This window comes from Salmo salar, chromosome ssa25 (genome assembly GCF_905237065.1).
Source record: "Salmo salar chromosome ssa25, Ssal_v3.1, whole genome shotgun sequence".
Classification (NCBI taxonomy): domain Eukaryota; kingdom Metazoa; phylum Chordata; class Actinopteri; order Salmoniformes; family Salmonidae; genus Salmo; species Salmo salar.
This window is the reverse complement of record NC_059466.1, coordinates 34,473,698-34,495,746: the sequence shown is the minus strand read 5'-3', so window position 1 is coordinate 34,495,746 and position 22,049 is coordinate 34,473,698. Positions and strand designations below refer to the sequence as shown.

The 22,049-nt window shown below is 42.3% G+C and overlaps 1 protein-coding gene across 2 annotated transcripts; it reads right to left on the bottom strand.

The window, feature by feature from the left end:
• Positions 1-3: 3 nt before the first annotated feature.
• On the bottom strand, positions 4-11,468 carry si:ch73-390b10.2 (GPR89A). 2 transcript variants are annotated; one of them, NM_001139919.1, is given in 14 exon segments: positions 4-945; positions 1,731-1,796; positions 1,881-1,970; positions 2,254-2,349; positions 5,635-5,727; positions 8,925-9,013; positions 9,094-9,203; positions 9,347-9,427; positions 9,632-9,752; positions 10,167-10,268; positions 10,411-10,517; positions 10,640-10,743; positions 10,982-11,041; positions 11,252-11,468. In NM_001139919.1, coding segments are annotated over 14 exon segments (1,368 nt in total). In that variant the 5' UTR covers positions 11,294-11,468; the 3' UTR covers positions 4-738.
• Positions 11,469-22,049: the final 10,581 nt, after the last annotated feature.

The following is a 22,049-nucleotide window of genomic DNA, read 5'->3' as shown; positions in this document are numbered from 1 at the left end:
TAATGACCACATACATTGGTTTATTCTGAAGCCTTCCCATCTGTCTTGGTCGAATAAATACAGTAGATATGCACGCCACCCCAGGTACATGGCATGTACAGGCTGGACACCATGAAATACGCTAACCAATAGCATCATGGACATTTGGGGGATACTGGTAGACATGTGTTACATTTAAAATGATAATTTGGATTATTCTGTTTGTCAAAAATAGAGTGTAAACACATATTTACAACCCCGTTCACAAAACAAGCTACTGTTGCAGTGAAGCTGGTCTGTGCTGTATACTACAGTTCTGCTCTGCTCAGAATGATTTAAGGATAGACAGAACCTCTGTCCAATGGGGCAACAGCACAATGAAATATCATCATCATCATCGTAAAATATCCCATTTTCATTTTTGCAAAGAACAATTAAGTCCTGATTTCAAGTACAGTAGTTCCATTATGTGAGTCATTATCCCCACGTTCAACCCAACATTATACAAAGTCCAGTCTTCCATGACTCCAATCTCCATTGACTCTCCCTGACACCAAAGGTCCACACGACCACACGTCGGACATTCCTGATTCAGGAAGCACAGGCGCTTCTCTCCACCACACAGACAGACAAGAGATGGATTTTTTTTTTTAAGAGAAGATCAAAATCCAACAGAGAATCAAAGCCTCCAGGGAAAGGTTGGAAAAGGTAACCTAAGGGTCAAGGGTCAAGTTCAGAGTGGGGTCAGGGGGTCATGTGCTAGGGGGTCATGTGCTTCTCGGGTGCCTGTTTGTGGGCGAGGTAGAGGAAGAGGATGCTGGAGAGGGCGCTGACGAGGAAGATGACGTCGAACCATCGGTGGTAGAAGTTGAACTGCAGCTCTCCCAGAACTTCGGTCACGATGGAGCGATACTCCAGAGGCATGCTCATCCTCATGAGGAGAACCGACGACACAAAGTACATCCCCTGAGAGACACACAGAGAGAGAGAGAGAGAGAGAGACACAGCAAGATAGGAGAGAGAGACATAATATTTACTGTTCACTTTGTTTATTTCAATTTTGTTTATCCATTTCACTTGCTTTGGCAATGTAAACATGTTTCCCATGCCACTAAAGCCCCTTGAATTGAATTGAATTGAGAGAGAGAGAGACAGAGAGCGAGAGAGACACACACAGAGAGAGCGAGAGACACAAAGACACAGAAAGAGAGACAAAGAAACAGAGACAAAGAGACAGAGAGAGAGCGAAAAACACAGAGAGACACACAGAGAGACAGAGAGAGCGAAAAACACAGAGACACAGAGAGACAGAGAGAGCGAGCGACATAGAGAGAGCGCCACAGGGAGAGAGAGCGCCACAGGGAGAGAGAGCGCCACAGGGAGAGAGCGCGCCACAGGGAGAGAGCGCGCCACAGGGAGAGAGAGAGAGACAGAGAGAGAGATTGCGACACAGAGAGAGATTGTGACAGAGAGAGAGAGAGAGACAGCGAGAGAGACAGAGAGAGAGGGGAGAGAGAGAGAGAGATTGCGACACAGAGAGACAGAGAGAGAGGGGAGAGAGAGAGAGATATTGCGACACAGAGAGAGAGACAGAGAGAGAGGGGAGAGAGAGATGTAATATTTACTGTTCACTTTTTGTTTATTTCACTTTTGTTTATCCATTTCACTTAAACATATGTTTCCCATGCCAATAGAGCCCCTTGAATTGAGAGACACAAAGAGAGATGCAGAAAGAGAGATGACAAACTGACCATAATTTGAGCCAGGACCAGCACTATAACATTGGAGGACTTGCTGCTGGAGATGGCATAGAAGAACTATAGAAAAACAGACAGGATTGGGGTTAGGGTACATTGTCACGCATATGTAAACTGACAACTTCCTGTCTGTAGATGACTTACCTTAGTGAGTGTGATGAGAAGGCCTCTAATAGAGGTGACGATGATGATGCCCACCAGGATGAAGGAGATGTGCTGAGACCAGAACTTCACCTGCAGAGGAGAGCATATGTAAGGAACACTAGAGCAACAACAGAATATGCCAACACAACTACGGTTTTTGGACTTCCTAAACTGACTGTAAAACAATGTTGAAATAGATGAATCAGTCACCAGGAATAACTACTGCAGAAGAACACTTTAATAAACTGACAGCTATTAACACAACTGGAAATGTTTTGTGACTGTGTGTGTGTGTGTGTGTGACTGTGTGTGTGTGTGAGAGAGAGAGAGAGCGTGAGAGAGTGTGAGTGAGTGCGAATGTGGAAGAGCCTACATCAAACTGAATGCCCAAGTAGTTAACTGTGATCTCAATCCCTCTCGTCACTGGATCAGTCTTCCCTACACGGTCGAACACAATGTTGATGGTGGCCTTAGAGGGACAAAAAACAAGGGTCACTACAGATATACAGTTGAAGTGGGAAGTTTACATACACCTTTGCCAAATACATTTAAACTCAGTTTTTCACAATTCCTGACATTTAATCCTTGTAAAAATTCCGTCTTAGGTCAGTTAGGATCACCTGTCCTCCTGACAGAGCTGGTGTAACTGAGTCAGGTTTGTAGGCCTCCTTGCTCGCACACACTTTTTTCAGTTCTGCCCACACATTTTCTATGGGATTGAGGTCAGGGCTTTGTGATGGCCACTCCAATACCTTGACTTTGTTGTCCTTAAGCCATTTTGCCACAACTTTGGAAGTATGCTTGAGGTCATTGTCCATTTGGAAGACCCATTTGCGACCAAGCTTTAACTTCCCGACTGATGTCTTGAGATGTTGCTTCAATTTATCCACCTAATTTTCTTTCCTCATGAAGCCATCTATTTTACGAAGTGCACCAGTCCCTCCTGCAGCAAAGCACCCCCACAACATGATGCTGCCACCCTCGTGCTTCACGGTTGGGATGGTGTTCTTCGGCTTGCAAGCATCCCCCGTTCTCCTCCAAACATAACGATGGTCATTATGGCCAAACAGTTCTGTTTCTGTTTAATCAGACCAGAGGACATTTCTCCAAAAAGTACGATCTTTGTCCCCATGTGTAGTTGCAAACCATAGTCTGGCTTTTTTAATGGAGGTTTTGGAGCAGTGGCTTCTTCCTTGCTGAGTGGCCTTTCAGGTTATGTCGATACAGGACTTGTTTTACTGTGGATATAGATACTTTTGTACCTGTTTCCTCCAGCATCTTCACAAGGTCCTTTGCTGTTGTTCTGGGATTGATTTGCACTTTTCGCACCAAAGTAGGTTCATTTCTAGGAGACAGAACACACCACCTTCCGGAGCGCTATGACATCTGTGTGGTCACATGGTGTTTATACTGGCATACTATTGTTTGTACAGATGAACGTGGTGCCTTCAGGTGTTTGGAAATTGCTCCCAAGGATGAAGCAGACTTGTGGAGGTCTACAAATGTTTTCTGAGGTCTTGGCTGAATTCTTTTGATTTTCCTATGATGTCAAGCAAGGAGGCACTGAGATTGAAGGTAGGCCTTGAAATATATCGACAGGTACACCTCCAATTGACTTAAATTATGTCAATTAGCCTAACAGAAGCTTCTAAAGCCATGACAAAATTTTCTAGAATTTCCCAAGCTTTTTAAAGGCACAGTCAACTTAGTAAACTTCTGACCCACTGGAATTGTGATACAGTGAATTATAAGTGAAATAATCTGTCTGTAAACAAGTGTTGGAAAAATTACTTGTGTCATGCACAAAGTAGATGTCCTAAGCGACATGCCAAAACTATAGTTTGTTAACAAGAAATTTGTGGAGTGGTTGAAAAACAGGTTTTAATGACTCCAACCTAAGTGTATGTACTGTTCTGGCCAAAGGTTTTGAGAATGACACAAATATTAATTTTCACAAAGTTTGCTGCTTCAGTGTCTTCAGATATTTTTGTCAGATGTTACTATGGAACACTGAAGTATAATTACAAGCATTTCATAAATGTCAAAAGGCTTTTATTGACAATTACATGAAGTTGATGCAAAGAGTCAATATTTGCAGTGTTGACCCTTCTTTTTCAAGACCACTGCAATCCGCCCTGTCATGCTGCCAATTAACTTCTGGGCCACATCCTGACTGATGGCAGCCCATTCTTGCATAATCAATGCTTGGAGTTTGTCAGAATTTGTGGGGTTTTGTTTGTCCACCCGCATCTTGAGGATTGACCACAAGTTCTCAATGGGATTAAGGTCTGGGGAGTTTCCTGGCCATGGACCCAAAATATCAATGTTTTGTTCCCCGAGCCACTTAGTTATCACTTTTGCCTATTGGCAAGGTGCTCCATCATGCTGGAAAAGACATTGTTCATCACCAAACTGTTCCTGGATGGTTGGGAGAAGTTGCTCTCGAGGATGTGTTGGTTCCATTCTTTATTCTTGGCTGTGTTCTTAGGCAAAATTGTGAGTGAGCCCACTCCCTTGGCTGAGAAGCAACCCCACACATGAATGGTCTCAGGATGCTTTACTGTTGGCATGACACAGGACTGATGGTAGCTCTCACCTTGTCTTCTCCGGACAAGCTTTTTTCCAGATACCCCAAACAATCGAAAAGGGGATTCATCAGAGAAAATGACTTTACCCCAGTCCTCAGCAGTCCAATCCCTGTACCTTTTGCAAAATATCCGTCTGTCCCTGATGTTTTTCCTGGAGATAAGTGGCTTCTTTGCTGCCCTTCTTGACACCAGGCCATCCTCCAAAAGTCTTTGCCTCACTGTGCGTACAGATGCACTCACACCTGCCTGCTACCATTACTGAGCAAGCTCTGTACTGGTGGTGCCCCGATCCCGCAGCTGAATCAACTTTAGGAGACGGTCCTGGCGCTTGCTGGACTTTCTTGGACGCCCTGAAGCCTTCTTCACAACAATTGAACCGCTCTCCTTCAAGTTCTTGATGATCCGATAAATGGTTGATTTAGGTGCAATCTTACTGGCAGCAATATCCTTGCCTGTGAAGCCCTTTTTGTGCAAAGCAATGATGAGGGCACGTGTTTCCTTGCAGGCAACCATGGTTGACAGAGGAAGAACAATGATTCCAAACACCACCCTCCTTTTGAAGCTTCCAGTCTGTTATTCGAACTCAATCAGCATGACAGAGTGATCTCCAGCCTTGTCCTCGTCAACACTCACACCTGTGTTAACGAGAGAATCACTGACATGATGTCAGCTGGTTCTTTTGTGGCAGGGCTGAAATGCAGTGGAAATGTTTTTTGGGGGATTCACTTCATTTGCATGGCAAAGAGGGACTTTGCAAATAATTGCAATTCATCTGATCACTCTTCATAACATTCTGGAGTATATGCAAATTGCCATCATACAAACTGAGGCAGCAGACTTTGTGAAAATTAATATTTGTGTCATTTTCAAAACTTTCAAAGCCACGACTGTACACTTCCGACTTCAACTGTAGCTCTGGGGCCTGATGGGATATGATAACACACTGACAGACAGTACAGGAAGTATAAACCCAAAGCTATATGGGTAGAAAAACCCTAATTGTTTCGAATTACATTTAATTAAAAAGATATCAAAAGCCACACTGGATATTCTCTAAACTGACGGACACTTCTAGCTGTTTTTCAGGCTTTCAAGCAGGCTAAGCAAAACCAAGTTGGGTGAGATGAGTCTAGTTCTCAGTCAGGCTGTGTAAGTGTGTGACTCACCATGAAGATTTTCCAAACACAGTAAATGGAGAAGAAATAACCTAAGAAGTTAAAGTATTTCCCCTGGAATGTCTTGGAGTACTCTATCCGCTCCTACAGGCCCGGAGAACAGAGGCACAAAGACAACTTATTACTAGAAACCAAACGTACATTACAATAGCCACTATATACTATACATGGACATTGTGTGTGTGTGTGTGGGAATAATAATGTTTCATGATATCCCCTCTGAGTGAATAACATTACACCTGTTTATTCACACTCAGAATTTGTATTTAGAATATGGTAATACAGAAAATAGAGTATGCTTTGAAAATAAATACTGTTTACTCTAATAGAAAGTTTCAGTTTAGAATGTTTGGTTGTTAGGCACCTTTGTTTTCATTTGATTTGGAAGTCGATCATTTGGGACTCTTTGGTGACAACAACCCCAAGACTGTTTCTGCTTTCCGAGATTATCCATTATTCAGAAATGAGCTTCAATAACCGGCAATTGAACCAGTCTGTACCACGGACGGCACCAGGACAGCAGTATCTTCCTGCAAGACCATCAGACTACATCAACAATGGTAAGAAATATTGTGTTCTTACCAGGATTTGGTTCATTGCTTATTTTCGTGTATCTCTCATTATAATTAGAATGCATTTAGGTACATAACCTTAGATCTGGTTTTATGTGTGAATTTAGGTCAGGTCCTCCCAAGTCTCTCAGAGATCTACAACTGTGAGTGGTACTGGAAGTCCCAGTCCCTACAAATGGCCAGCTTCCGCTACCACAATCAGCACCTGCCTGAGCAGGAGAAACAACGTCTATTCCACAAGCACATGGAGCTGAGGCGCAAAGTTGAGTTTTACAGGGGAGTGACGAAAGCCTACCAGCCCAGATTGAGCTCTGGCGAGGAGTGGCCGCTCTTTTCTGATGAAGACATTGAGAAACTGGAAGCCATTCCGGGGGTGTTGGAGTTGGCTGCAGTGATGGGCTTCCTGAAAATCTCTGAGCCCCGAATGAAGTGTTGAATTACTATTTATTAACTTTGTATTATTAGTAGTAGTAGTTGTAGTAGTAAGTTAACTATCTTAAGTGTGTGTCACATGGGTGACTATGTATCTGACTAGAAGCTGCCCTCTTACATTGCATTATATGCCCAAGCCAGAACCTTATATATAGACATATATAGACGCACACCTCTTTTGCCCCTTGTAAAACTTCCCCCTTTGATCACGAGAGTAAGTATTTAAAGCTTCACTAAATTGGGACCGGTGAGTTGCTCGCACCTGTTCTTTATTTAAGGTGCTGGTCGGAAGCATTGTGGGTCGATGTGAGCTGGGAGCAGAGCGGTTGCAGAGCCAGAGCCGAGGCAACTGATGACGACATGCGGTAGCTGGAGCGGACCTGGACCAGAGCAGACAGAGAGAGGAAAGTCCCTTCCCAAAGCTAAGTACCTCTACATATCCAACTCCAACATAATGCCTGATAGCGCCGTATGTCGACATTCTCTGCTGTGTTGCGTACTACACACTCATTAATGCCAATGTATCTGTGGATTGAACCTGTAGCTGTGTGGGCCCGACGGCAAAGAGCCTTTGCGAACCGAATTGACGGGTGCCGGCGAGCGGGAGGGACAGAGAGGAGGCCTTTTGGGAAATTGGGCGAGAGAACACTTCATCCTTCCTCAAAGCTAAGTACCTCTCCATATCCCATCTCCAACAGTTCTCCTTAAAGCGCTGCCTGCCGACATTCTCTACTGGTTTGCGTGCTACGCACTCATTAATGCTGGAGCACCTGTGGACTGAATTTCTAGCTGCGTGGACCTGACTGTAGGACCATGAGCCCCGCACACAACAGACAGATCTTAACGCAACAAACTAGTGTAAACCAGATTGAACCAGAGAGGAGGCCTTTTGGGGTACAGGGAGGCTGAAACACATTTACCCTTCACTAAGAGACTAGTCAAGGATCATATCACCACCACCCTACCTGACACCCTAGACCCACTCCAATTTGCTTACCGCCCCAATAGGTCCACAGACGACGCAATCGCAATCACACTGCCCTAACCCATCTGGACAAGAGGAATACCTATGTAAGAAGGCTGTTCACTGACTACAGCTCAGCATTCAACACCATAGTACCCTCCAAACTCGTCATTAAGCTCAAGACCCCGGGTCTCGACCCCGCCCTGTGCAACTGGGTCCTGCACTTTCTGACCGGACGACCCCAGGTGGTGAGGGTAGGAAACAACATCTCCACCCCACTGATCCTCAACACTGGGGCCCCACAAGGGTGCGTTCTCAGCCCTCTCCTGTACTCCCTGTTCACCCATGACTGCGTGGCCAAGCACACCTCCAACTCAATCATCAAGTTTGCAGACAAAACTACAGTGGTAGGCTTGATTACCAACAACAACGAGATGGCCTACAGGGAGGAGGTGAGGGCCCTCGGAGTGTGGTGTCAGGAAAATAACCTCACACTCAACGTCAACAAAACAAAGGAAATGATCGTGGACTTCAGGAAACAGCAGAGGGAGCACCCCCCTATCCACATCAACGAGACAGTAGTGGAGAAGGTGGAAAGTTTTAAGTTCCTCGGCGTACACATCACGGACAAACTGAAATGGTCCACCCACCAACAGCGTTGTGAAGAAGGCGCAACAGACATTGTGGATTATAGCACATTTTCGACTGAACACTACCAGCTCACATCTGAATGATTTAAAATCACTAGTGTCCCCCCACTGACCTTTGATCCAAAGACTATTTGTGAATAGACATTGTCCTTGAAAGGACATCCGATAACGTTACCTGAGCTACAATCCCTTGCCTCTCCATTTAGTTTTTATTTACATTACCTTGTGTGAATTGATTTACTATTTTCCACTATCATTTGTTTTTGCTTTGATATTACTGTATTCCTTTAGTTACTATTTTGGTTTATTGTGAATTGTGGAGTTGTGTGTTTGGCCTACGGCACCTTAGTGCAACAATGCCATTTGCTGACAGAATCTTTGTCTTTCACTCAGTACAACACGACCCGGGAGAGGCCTGCTGCATCTGGAACTGGACTGGAGCCCTCAACGCGTGCCTGCCGTTGGGGGACCACAGAACATTCCAAAAGGATTTTTAAAACAACTTTTACCATTTTCCATCTCTCCAATTGGGGCATTTAGATATAGTTAAAATAAAGATGTGTGTTTGAATGATATACAGTCTGCTCCTCAATAGTAAATAGGGTTTTTATCAGGGTTCAACTGGACCGGTGGTCACGCTCCCGTTACGCGAACGCGCGTTACCTTGGTGGCCTGCAGGTCCACTGTCTCCAGGAAGAGCTGGCGACTCAGCTCCTCCAGAGCATCCACTTCCTGCTGGATCAGAGACAAATCTGGAGAGGGGGGTCAAGGAACCGTACACAGACACACAACAAAAACACACACACTTCCCATGATGATGTGTGAAGGATACTCTCGCTGCCTGGTGGTGAGGAGGTGACACTCTTGATCATGCCCCAGAATCCCGTCTGTTTGTTCTGGTCCTCCCCTCGCTGGTACATCTGCCTCCGTGTCATGGCAATGCTGCACAGACAAAACAGAAAACGCATGACCCCAAACACTGGCACAGGACAACAGAAAACTAGAGCCTTAGAATAATTTGATTATCAGAAAAAGGTGAGGGTCTCTATGCTCTCTCTATAGAAATATATTCCCCTATCCCTCACCGTTTCTTTTTGCTGACGATCATGTCCATGGTCTGAAGAAGTCTCCTCTCCAAGGCAAGAATATCACTCTCTGTCACATTCCTGTAGATAAAGATGCATCACATAGGTATACAGGTAGTGAGGGTAGTAAGGATAGTGGGGAATGAGAGTGTAGGTCATTTAGTTGTGACGAGTAGAGTAAGTGAGGAGTAGAGTAGTAGGCGTCTATGGGGAGTTAGAGAATGGGATTGTAGGTAATGTAGTTGTTTAATGCTGTTATGGTCTATACAGACTTAGTGCACTAACCGTAGGAAGTAGGACATGTAGGTGTAAGGGCAGTTGACAGCACCAAAGCCGGACAATAGAGCCATCAGCGTGACCCCTATGACCCCAACACGACTGATCAGCTGCTCGATGGACAGGATACCTGAGGTACAGAAACAGGTATAGAATGGAACATTATGTACAATCACTGTTACAATCCAGTCCTTATAATAATTTGGTGCTTATATTTGTCCTATTTCACACATGTACAAGTGTATATTAATATGCATGTGTTTTTTTACATATCCCACTCTCCCTGAGACACCCTCAGTGTGGTCACAGCAAGGGTCTGCCATTAACAACAGCAACCCTGGAACAATTAGGGTTACTCAAGGGCACATCAACAGATGTTTCACCTTGTCAGCTCGGGGAATCGACCCAATACTGTAACCACTAGGCTACCTGCCACACTTTCAGATCTACAAGAGGTGACTATGATTAGTGGCTACGGGTTGTTTGGAATAGGGCCTTAAACACAGCAGTGAGAATAGGGAGAGGGGGCAGGGTAGGCACTCACCATGTTTGGGACTGAGGATGGGGAAAGGGTCTCCCAACTTCCAGAAGAAATACATGAAGGTAAACCAGACGACGCAGGCAAAGAGCAGCTTCTGTCTCTGCACTGAACACAAACACACACTTCATAGACTGCGTGTGAGAATCCCCAGCAAGACAGCACCCATCATACACTCTGTAGCATCAAACACAGAAGGATCACTGGAATTATGCTACAGGTGGAATAACATGGATAAAATGTCACTCACAAAGGCGGATGTTGCTGACGACAAAGTAGCCGATATAAAAAGGCACCACGAAGATTAGAACCAGTAGAATCACATATAGGTTGAACTTCCAGTGGAAATACCTGGAACTGAGGGACACAAGGACATCTATGAGACGTCGGCTAGCCTATGTTAGCTGGTTAATGGAGAGAAAAGTATCATACCGAATGAACGTGGTAACGTAAAGAATGAATTAAACCATTGTACTTACCTAGTTTCTAAGGCACCCAGTATCTCAAAGATGATGAGCTCAAACATGGTGCAGGAGAAGGCAAAAGTGATGGAGAACACAACTTGGACCACATACTGCCGTACCTGTTGACCGGAACATGACCACAGGGTTAGATCAGTCTCTGTAGATCACTGCTGTGTAAACACCCATGATGGATCTGTCTGTTTCTGTTTGATGTTGGTTCTCCCAACTGTTCTTAAACAAAAACGGTCCAGAAACAAAATGACACCTAGCTACAAAAATAAAGACACGGCATGTAGATTAATGTCTACCAAATCATAACTAATATAACAGTACTTGTGTAGTAACTAAATAACATACCTCATAGTCTTTGAACAGCTGCCGCATGAAGAACAGCCACCCAAAGCCAAAGAAGAGCACCTGGGAAGTTGGAAGATTTTCACGTTAGTAAATTTACCCAAGACAGTGTATGTGCAAACATTCTAGCTGGCTAACATAATAGCTGGCTAAGCAAAGGGAGCCAAAAGTGGTGTTATAGTAGCTAGCAGTTTCTTGTAAGGTTACAGTAACTGTTAGCTATCGAGAAGAACAGCCACCCAAGAACAGCTAACGTTAGCTAGCAATTCTTACCTGTGAGGTGAACATGATCACTGAATCCATAAGAAACGACATTTTGATTAGGAAATCACGGACTAAAATCTATAGAATACGTTCAGTTCAAAGGCTCTGCATTCAACTCATGTATGACTACAATACAAATGTCAACAAACACGTGAAACGTGGTTATTGTTGATTTTTTTGCATTGTGGAAACTCGTTGTTGCGCTGTCAACTCACTGGACTGTGAAGTACGTCATCAGAATGAGTCAGAGATGAGTCTATTCCGTCGCAATGCTGTGACGTCCAAAAATGAGTATGGCTGGTTAATACATTTTAATTTAAATATTGTACTTTATTTTCAATATTATTTTGAGGGAATTAATTTCTATAATAAATCGGTTTCTTTCTAATTGATCTACTGAATGTGAAACTGTGAGGTTTGTGGCCTGCAGAGGGCGACAAAAACGATGGTCTAGGTTGGGGATCCGTTAAGGTTGAATACAGTCTGTTTATTTAAAAAATCCTTTCTTATAATATGTATCGTTTAATCATACCATACCAAGAGAATCTAGCATCCGCACAGGGTCCTAACATCAACGTTGACAGACACTTCTCTGCAATCCAACTGGGCTCCCGAGTGGCGCAGAGGTCTAAGGCACTGCATCTCAGTGGAAGTGTACTCTAAAACGTTCGAGGCTGTATCCCAACCAGCAGCGTTGTCCGGCCGGGTCAGGGTTTGGCCGGGGTAGACCGTGATTGTAAATAATATTTTTGACTTGCCTAGTTAAATGAAAATAAGTCCAATGATGACAGTGTAACTTGTTGTTGTAGGATTGTTTGTTTGTATTATTCTAAATACAATTTACAAATATCAGGCACACATGTTCGTTATACAAATTATCAGCAATCAACTATTTACATCACTACATGAAACACATCTACTACAAAACAAAACACACAGGTGAAACAAGTAGTAAAAAACTGTGAAAATGTATTCACTCATTATTATGATTCAAGAAGATGTGATTATTTGTATTATTAACTAGGGATAATGTCTTAACTTGATGATTAAATTTGACAATGAGTGGTTTGGAAGGAAGTGCGCACAGCACAACACGGTGAGTCCAAAAATGTATTGTACACTGCTGCATTAATGATGCAATATGCCATGGAGCCGGAGGGTAGGACTGCCGTTTTATTGGCTCTCAACCAATCACGCTATTTTGTTAGTTTTTTTGCATTGTTCGTAACTTGTTTTGTACATAATGTTGCTGCTACCGTCTCAAAAGAGCTTCTGGACATCAGAACTGGGATTATTCACCTCAAACTGGACAAGGAGTTCTACTTCAATGACTTGGACGCGATGGATATACTGCAGACACCCGACCAGGCCCCGATCCCCCTTATTCACTGGAGAAGGAAACTGAGATTTCGAGGCAAAATATCAGGGCGCCTTGTGAGGATCAGGCGACGAGTGGCTAATCTGCCCTTGCCTTCCGTTCTGATAGCTAACGTTCAATCGCTGGAAAATAAATGGGACGAACTGAAAGCACGTATATCCTTTAAAAATGTAATATCTTATATTTCACCGAGTCGTGGCTGAATGACGACATTAAGAACATACAGCTGGCTGGTTATACACTCAATCAGCAAGACAAAACAGCAGCCTCCTGTAAGACACAGGGTGGGGGTCTATGCATCTATGCATGTAAACAACAGCTGGTGCACAATATCTAAGGAAGTCTCATGGTTTTGCTCGCCTGAGGTAGAGTATCTCATGATAAGCTGTAGACTACACGATCTACCTAGAGAGTTTTCATCTGTATTTTTCGTAGCTGTCTACATACCACCACAGAGCGAGGTTGGCACTAAAACCGCACCAAATGAGCTGTATTCTGCCATAAGCAAACAGGAAAACGCTCATCCAGAGGCGGCGCTCCCGGTGGCCGGTGACTTTAATGCTGGGAAACTTAAATCAGTTTTACTGAATTTCTATCAGCATGTTAAATGTGCAACCAGAAGGAAAACAAATCTAGACCACCTTTACTCCACACACAAAGATGTGTACAAAGCTCTCGCTCGCCCTCCATTTGGCAAATCCAAACATACAGACATTAACCATACATTAACTCTATCCTCCTGATTCCTGCTTACCGGCAAAAATTAAAGCAGGAAGCCCTAGTGACTCGGTCTATAAAAAAGTGGTCAGATGAAGCAGATGCTAAACGTCAGGACTGTTTTGCTAGCACAGACTGGAATATGTTCCGGGATTCTTCCGATGGCGTTGAGGAGTACACCACATCAGTCACTGGCTTCATCAATAAGTGCATCGAGGACGTCGTCCCCACAGTGACTGTAAGTACATACCCCAACCAGAAGCCATGGATTACAGGCAACATTTGCACTGAGCTAAAGGGTAGAGCTGCCGCTTTCAAGGAGCGGGACTCTAACCCAGAAGCTTATAAGAAATCCCACTATGCCCCCCCCCCGAGGAACCATCAAACAGGTAAAGTGTCAATACAGGACTAAGATCGAATCATACTACATTGGCTCCGACACTTACAGACTACAAAGGGAAGCACAGCCAAGAGCTGCCCAGTGACACGAGCCTACCAGACAAGCTAAGTAACTTCTATCTTCACTTCAAGGCAAGTAACACTGAAACATGCTTGAGAGCATCAGCTGTTACAGCTGACTGTGTGATCACACTCTCAGCAGCCAATGTGAGTAAGACCTTTAAACAGGTCAACATTCACAAGGCCAGACAGATTATTAGGACATCTGCTCCCTGTCTGTAATACCAACATGTTTTAAGCAGTCTTGTAAGTAAGCATTTCACTGTAAGGTCTACACCTGTTGTATTTGGCACATGTGACAAATATTTTTTTTTATCAAACTAGGCAAGTCAGTTAATTCTTATTTACAATGACAGCCTTCCAGGTAACAGTGGGCCTTGTTCAGGGGAAGAATTACAGATTCTTACCCTGTCACCTTGGGGACTTGATCCAGCAACCTTTCGGTTACTGGCCCAACGCTCTACCCACTAGGCTACTTACCGCTGTGGTTTGATTTGACATGTATACTGTAGCTAAGAAAGTAAAATGTTATTAAGTGTATGTTGTGCAGTAAGCTTTTAGTAGCCCATGTGCCTCACACTAATAATTTGGTATTTTTTCCTCTTAATTAGCCTATAGCTTGTTTTAGAGAAATGTAATCATCGAATATTGTAAGAGCTTTCATTGTCTGCTTATATGCCCCCGTTATTTATCCAAAGGTTCTGACTTGGTGTACAGGGAGAATACTGTAAGAACGGCCCATGTTCTGAATTTTGTCTCTGTACATTTCAAAATTGCTGAACAGAACAAATAGTTATATTGACAATGTCCGTCCTAGCTTGCTCATTAATTTCTTAATCGAAATTACGGATTCCCTCTTATCCGCTCGTCGTTCTCTTATGCCATAGCTTGTACATCTCAGTTGTCAGTAGAAACCACATTTGTTTAAACAAGTCAGCCATATCAGCTATGTTTTCTAAAAAGGCAGTAAATGAGGCTGAATGAACTGTTTCACTGCCAGACAATGCTCTGCTGATAGCCAGGTGTAGCAGTGGTAAGGTGTTGGGACTCCTGTTGGAAGTCTTATTTTTGGGGAAAAATTCATATGTTCTCTGACTAAGTGATTTTTAGATACAGTTGAAGTCAGAAGTTTACATACACCTTAGCCAAATAAATTTAAACTCCGTTTTTCACAATTCCTGACATTTAATCCTAGTAAAAATTCCCTGTTTTAGGTCAGTAAACAATTGTTGAAAAAATTACTTGAGTCATGCACAAAGTAGATGTCCTAACCGACTTGCCAAAACTATAATTTGTTTGCAAGAAAGTGGTTGAAAAACGAGTTTTAATGACTCCAACCTACGTGTATGTAAACTTCCGACTTCAACTATAGATATATTCCTAAATATTTAACGCAGTCCTTTACAGAAATAGTTTATATATCTTTGCTATCAGAGTCATTTTCATGTTTAGAGGCATTCGGTTTCAATCCAGACATAATAAAGTATGCATTTATGGCATTAAGGACATGGGCGACCTGGTATTTGTCTTTAAAAAATTTAACAGTATCGTCAGCCAGCTCGGAATTTAGATTGCTCGGTCAAAACTGTATAAGCCAAGCAAATTTGCATTATTCAGAATATCTTGAGATAAAATGAATAAAAAACGCAAATTTGTACATCCCTGTCGTACACTTCTGTTGACACTGAATGGATGACTTCAATACAATTTTCACCAAAAGCAAAAAGTTTCAGAGACCAAACGAGAAATTAATGTGCAATTGTGTCAAAGGCTTTACAGAAGTCTATAAATAAAAAAACAGCATCTGAGTCAACTGCATCTGAATAATCCATAAGGTCCGAGACTAAACGAATATTGGAGCTTATGTAATGCCCCTTCATAAAGCCTGTTTGAGTCTAATTTATAATGGGATATATTCCTTTATTTAATCTTTTGGCATAAACCAGAAAAATCAATGTAATCAATATTGAGTAAAGCGATTGATCTCCAATTTACAATGCGAGAGGGTTCTTCATCAGGCTTAAGAATCAGGCCCAGCTTCATAGTGGAAACTATTTCACAATTTTCAATGCAATCTTGAAACAAAAAACAATTGTCTCTTCTACATTTACATTACATTACATTTACATTTAAGTCATTTAGCAGACGCTCTTATCCAGAGCGACTTACAAATTGGTGCATTCACCTTATGATATCCAGTGGAACAACCACTTTACAATAGTGCATCTAAATCTTTTAAGGGGGGGGGTTAGAAGGATTACTTTATCCTATCCTAGGTATTCCTTAAAGAGGTGGGGTTTCAGGTGTCTCCGGAAGGTGGTGATTGACTCCGCTGTCCTGGCGTCGTGAGGGAGCTTGTTCCACCATTGGGGTGCCAGAGCAGCAAACAGTTTTGACTGGGCTGAGCGGGAACTGTGCTTCCTCAGAGGTAGGGGGGCCAGCAGGCCAGAGGTGGATGAACACAGTGCCCTTGTTTGGGTGTAGGGCCTGATCAGAGCCTGAAGGTTGCTGTTCCCTTCACAGCTCCGTAGGCAATCACCATGGTCTTGTAGCGGATGCGAGCTTCAACTGGAAGCCAGTGGAGAGAGCGGAGGAGCGAGGTGACGTGAGAGAACTTGGGAAGGTTGAACACCAGACGGGCTGCGGCGTTCTGGATGAGTTGTAGGGGTTTAATGGCACAGGCAGGAGCCCAGCCAACAGCGAGTTGCAGTAATCCAGACGGGAGATGACAAGTGCCTGGATTAGGACCTGCGCCGCTTCCTGTGTGAGGCAGGGTCGTACTCTGCGAATGTTGTAGAGCATGAACCTACAGGATCGGGTCACCGCCTTGATGTTAGTGGAGAACGACAGGGTGTTGTCCAGGATCACGCCAAGGTTCTTAGCACTCTGGGAGGAGGACACAAGGGAGTTGTCAACCGTGATGGCGAGATCATTGAACGGGCAGTCCTTCCCCGGGAGGAAGAGCAGCTCCGTCTTGCCGAGGTTCAGCTTGAGGTGGTGATCCGTCATCCACACTGATATGTCTGACAGACATGCAGTGATGCGATTCGCCGCCTGGTTATCAGAAGGGGGAAAGGAGAAGATTAATTGTGTGTCGTCTGCATAGCAATGATAGGAGAGACCATGTGAGGATATGACAGAGCCAAGTGACTTGGTGTATAGCGAGAATAGGAGAGGGCCTAGAACAGAGCCCTGGGGGACACCAGTGGTGAGAGCGCATGGTGCGGAGACAGATTCTCGCCACGCCACCTGGTAGGAGCAACCTGTCAGGTAGGACGCAATCCAAGTGTGGGCCGCGCCGGAGATGCCCAACTCGGAGAGGGTGGAGAGGAGGATCTGATGGTTCACAGTATCAAAGGCAGCAGATAGGTCTAGAAGGATGAGAGCAGAGGAGAGAGAGTTAGCTTTAGCATTGCGGAGAGCCTCCGTGACACAGAGAAGAGCAGTCTCAGTTGAATGCCCAGTCTTGAAACCTGACTGATTAGGATCAAGAAGGTCATTCTGAGAGATAGCAGGAGTTCTAGTTATTATTATTATTTTTTTTAATCTTTATTTGACCAGGTAAGCTAGTTGAGAACAAGTTCTCATTTACAACTGCGACCTGGCCAAGATAAAGCAAAGCAGTGCGACACAAACAACAACACAGAGTTACATGGAATAAACAAGCATACAGTCAACACAATAGAAAAAAAAGAAAGTCTATATACAGTGTGTGCAAATGGCATGAGGAGGTATGGCAATAAATACGCCATAGTAGCAAAGTAATTACAATTTAGCAGATTAACACTGGAGTGATAGATGAGCAGATGATGATGAGCAGATGATGGTGTGTAAGTAGTGATACTGGTTTGAAAAAGAGCAGCAAAGGGAAAAAAACTATATGGGGATGAGGTAGATAGATTGGGTGGGCTATTTACAGATGGACTATGTACAGCTGCAGCGATCGGTTAGCTGCTCAGATAGCTGATGTTTAAAGTTAGTGAGGGAAATGTAAGTCTCCAGCTTCAGCGATTTTTGCAATTCGTTCCAGTCACTGGCAGCAGAGAACTGGAAGGAAAGGCGGCCAAAGGGGGTGTTGGCTTTGGGGATGACCAGTGAGATATACCTGCTGGAGCGCGTGCTACGGGTGGGTGTTGTTATCGTGACCAGTGAGCTGAGATACGTCGGAGCTTTACCTAGCATAGACTTGTAAATGACCTGGAGCCAGTGGGTCTGGCGACGAATATGTAGCGAGGGCCAGCTGACTAGAGCATACAGGTTGCAGTGGTGGGTGATATAAGGCGCTTTGGTGACAAAACGGATGGCACTGTGATAGACTGCATCCAATTTGCTGAGTAGAGTATTGGAAGCTATTTTGTAGATGACATCGCCGAAGTCGAGGATTCGTAGGATAGTCAGTTTTACGAGGGTATGTTTGGCGGCGTGAGTGAAGGATGCTTTGTTGCGAAATAGAAAGCCGATTCTAGATTTGATTTTGGATTGGAGATGTTTGATATGAGTCTGGAAGGAGAGTTTACAGTCTAGCCAGACACCTAGGTATTTGTAGTTTTCCACTTATTCTAGGTCAGAACCGTCCAGAGTAGTGATGCTAGTCGGGCGGGCGGGTGCGGGCAGCAAACGGTTGAAAAGCATGCATTTAGTTTTGCTAGCCTTTAAGAGCAGTTGGAGGCCACGGAAGGAGTGTTGTATGGCATTGAAGCTTGTTTGGAGGTTTGTTAACACAGTGTCCAAAGAAGGGCCAGATGTATACAGAATGGTGTCGTCTGCGTAGAGGTGGATCAGGGCGACATCGTTGATATATAAAGAAAAAAAACCTTCATAAAGCCCCTTACTCCCAAAACTGCCTATAAAATTCAACTGACTGGCCATCAGGGCTAGGTGATTCCCATTTTTTTATTGAATTCAAAGCCTCTCTAATCTCCTCGATTGACACAAGTGATTCGCAAATTGAGTGGAATTAATCCTCAATCACAGGGACATAGATCTGAATGTGGCGAATGTAGCTTTCATAACCATCTTTCTGAAATTGTGAGTTGTACAGGTTTTCATAAAAGGAATTGACAAAGACTGATATTTCAATCGGATCTTTGCATACATAATACATCGTTAATTTTGAGTGCGGTTATATATTTTTTCTTTTGTAGTTTATTTTCAAGAGCAAAGAAATAACTGGTGTTTCTTTCCCTTCTTCAATCCATTTAGCTCTTTATCTGAGAAAAGCACCCTTTGTCAGATCTGTGTAAAGCTGTTGTAACTCTATTTGTAAAGATTTAAGTTCAGACTCTTCTTCTTGATATAAAGTATCTTTCTTTAGAAGACTGTCAAGATGAATCATGAAATGATTTTCTCTAAGGTGTGTCAGGTGCTTCAGCTCTTTGCCAAGTTTAATAGCTAAAACTGACTTTATATTTAAAGAACTCCCATTTACTTCCATGACCTAAGTCTTGTCTCGCAAAATTATCTTTGGCTAACGGTTTGATGATTCCATTGAATATAGGATTTTTAAGAAGTGTGATGTTTCATTTCCAATAGAATCAAATATCCTTAGATTTTTTAACAGCTTGTAAATTCAGGGAAATAAAATGATGATCAGAAAAGGGAGCAAATTGATGATTTACTGTACATCTATAACAAATTGATAATGTACTCTACATATATAACAGATGATTTACTGTAATCTATAACATTGATGATTTACTGTACATCTGTAACAAATTGATGGTGTACTGTACATCTGTAACAAATGTATGATTTACTGTACATCTGTAACAAATGTATGATTTACTGTACATCTGTAACAAATTGATGATGTACTGTACATCTGTAACAAATGTATGATTTACTGTACATCTGTAACAAATTGATGATTTACTGTATATCTGTAACAAATGTATGATTTACTGTACATCTGTAACAAATTGATGATTTACTGTACATCTGTAACAAATTGATGATTTACTGTACATCTGTAACAAATTGATAATGTACTGTACATCTGTAACAAATGGATGATGTACTGTACATCTGTAACAAATGGATGATGTACTGTACATTTCTAACAAATTGATGGTGTACTGTACATGTGTAACAAATTGATGGTGTACTGTACATGTGTAACAAATTGATGTACTGTACATCTGTAACAAATTGATGGTGTACTGTACATCTGTAACAAATTGATGGTGTACTGTACATCTGTAACAAATTGATGATGTACTGTACATTTCTAACAAATTGATGATTTACTGTACATTTCTAACAAATTGATGATTTACTGTACATCTGTAACAGATTGATTATTTATTATACATCTATAACATTGATTATTTACTGTACATCTGAAACAAATTGTAACAAATAATACATCTATTCTAGATTTTGTGATGTAGTTTTGTTGGTCCAGGTGTAACCCCTTGCATCCGGATTGAAATAACGCCAGCCATCAACAGAGAGATCATTGCATAATGTTGTGATGATATTGACACATTTTACGATAAAAACGAGCCTCAGAGTCATCAGCTGTTTTGAAATTCTTCAGGATCGGTGGGTCCTCCACGGGACGGTTGAGCTAACATAGGCTAATGTGATTAGCATAAGGTTGTAAGTAACAAGAACATTTCCCAGGACATAGACATATCTGATATTGGCAGAAAGCTTAAATTCTTGTTAATCTAACTGCACCGTCCAATTTACAGTAGCTATTACAGTGAAATAATACCATGCTATTGTTTGAGGAGAGTGCACACTTATGAACTTTAAAAGTTATTAATAAATCAATTAGGCACATTTGAGCAGTCTTGATACAACATTTTGAACAGAAATGGAATGGTTCATTGGATCAGTCTAAAACGTTGCACATACACTGCTGCCATCTAGTGGCCAAAATCTAAATTGTGCCTGGGCTGGAATAATACATTATGGCCTTTCTCTTGCGTTTCAAGGTTTTTATCTTTTACCAGATCTAATGTGTTATATTCTCCTACATTCATTTCACATTTCCACAAACTTCAAAGTGTTTCCTTTCAAATCGTATCAATAATATGCATATCCTTGCTTCAGGTCCTGAGCTACATGCAGTTAGACTTGGGTATGTCATTTTAAGCGAAAATTTGAAAAAAAGGGGCGGATCGTTAATTAACTATAAAATGTTCAAATTCAACTTCTAGTTCAAAACCTTTGTCATTTCAGTGTAAAAATGGTCATTTCATTGTGTTTGACATGTGGCTGTGAATATTTATTACTTAGTTCTGTTTTGTAAGGACAGGGTCCCCAGAATGTGACTACAACCAACCCATCATCTAGCATCCCAGATGTGTCAGTTGATGGAGATACACGGTTAACAATGCTATTTTCATAATCTGTAATGTGTATGAACCTAACTCACATGCTCCAAATAAGACCCGTTTTGCCCAACTTACAAGAAAATGACAGAATCTATGCAACAAATTCTCAGAGGCTCTTCTAATTCTCTCAGGTGATTTTAACACTGTGGATTATCATCACAGCGGCTGGATAGTGTTCTTACTAGTGTGCTGGCTGTGGTTGCATTTCAATGGAGAAAGATGCAAAGATCCAGTAAATGTAAGTTTTTTTGACAATCTTTTTTTGACAAAATTATATCTCTGTATTTTTTATTTATTTTATTTCACCTTTATTTAACCAGGTAGGCAAGTTGAGAACAAGTTCTCATTTACAATTGCGACCTGGCCAAGATAAAGCAAAGCAGTTCGACACATACAACAACACAGAGTTACACATGGAGTAAAGCAAACATACAGCCAATAATACAGTAGAAAAATAAGTCAATATACAATGTGAGCAAATGAGGTGAGATAAGGGAGGTAAAGGCAAAAAAAGGCCATGGTGGCAAAGTAAATACAATATACAGTGAGGGAAAAAAGTATTTGATTCCCTGCTGATTTTGTATGTTTGCCCACTGACAAAGAAATGATCAGTCTCTAATTTTAATGGTAGGTTTATTTGAACAGTGAGAGACAGAAAAACCACAAAAAAATCCAGAAAAATGCATGTCAAAAATGTTATAAATTGATTGGCATTTTAATGAGGGACTGTACATGTCATAAACCAGTCCCATGGCAAAATAGGTAGAATAGTAGGACATTTGCTCTAAACCAGCAATATTTCTCTTAAGCTCATGGCAAAATGTGTAAATTATCATGAGGTTAGCTATAAAACTGAAATATTTTCTCTCTGTCCATTTTTTTAAAATGTTTATCTATCCCCCAGAAAACG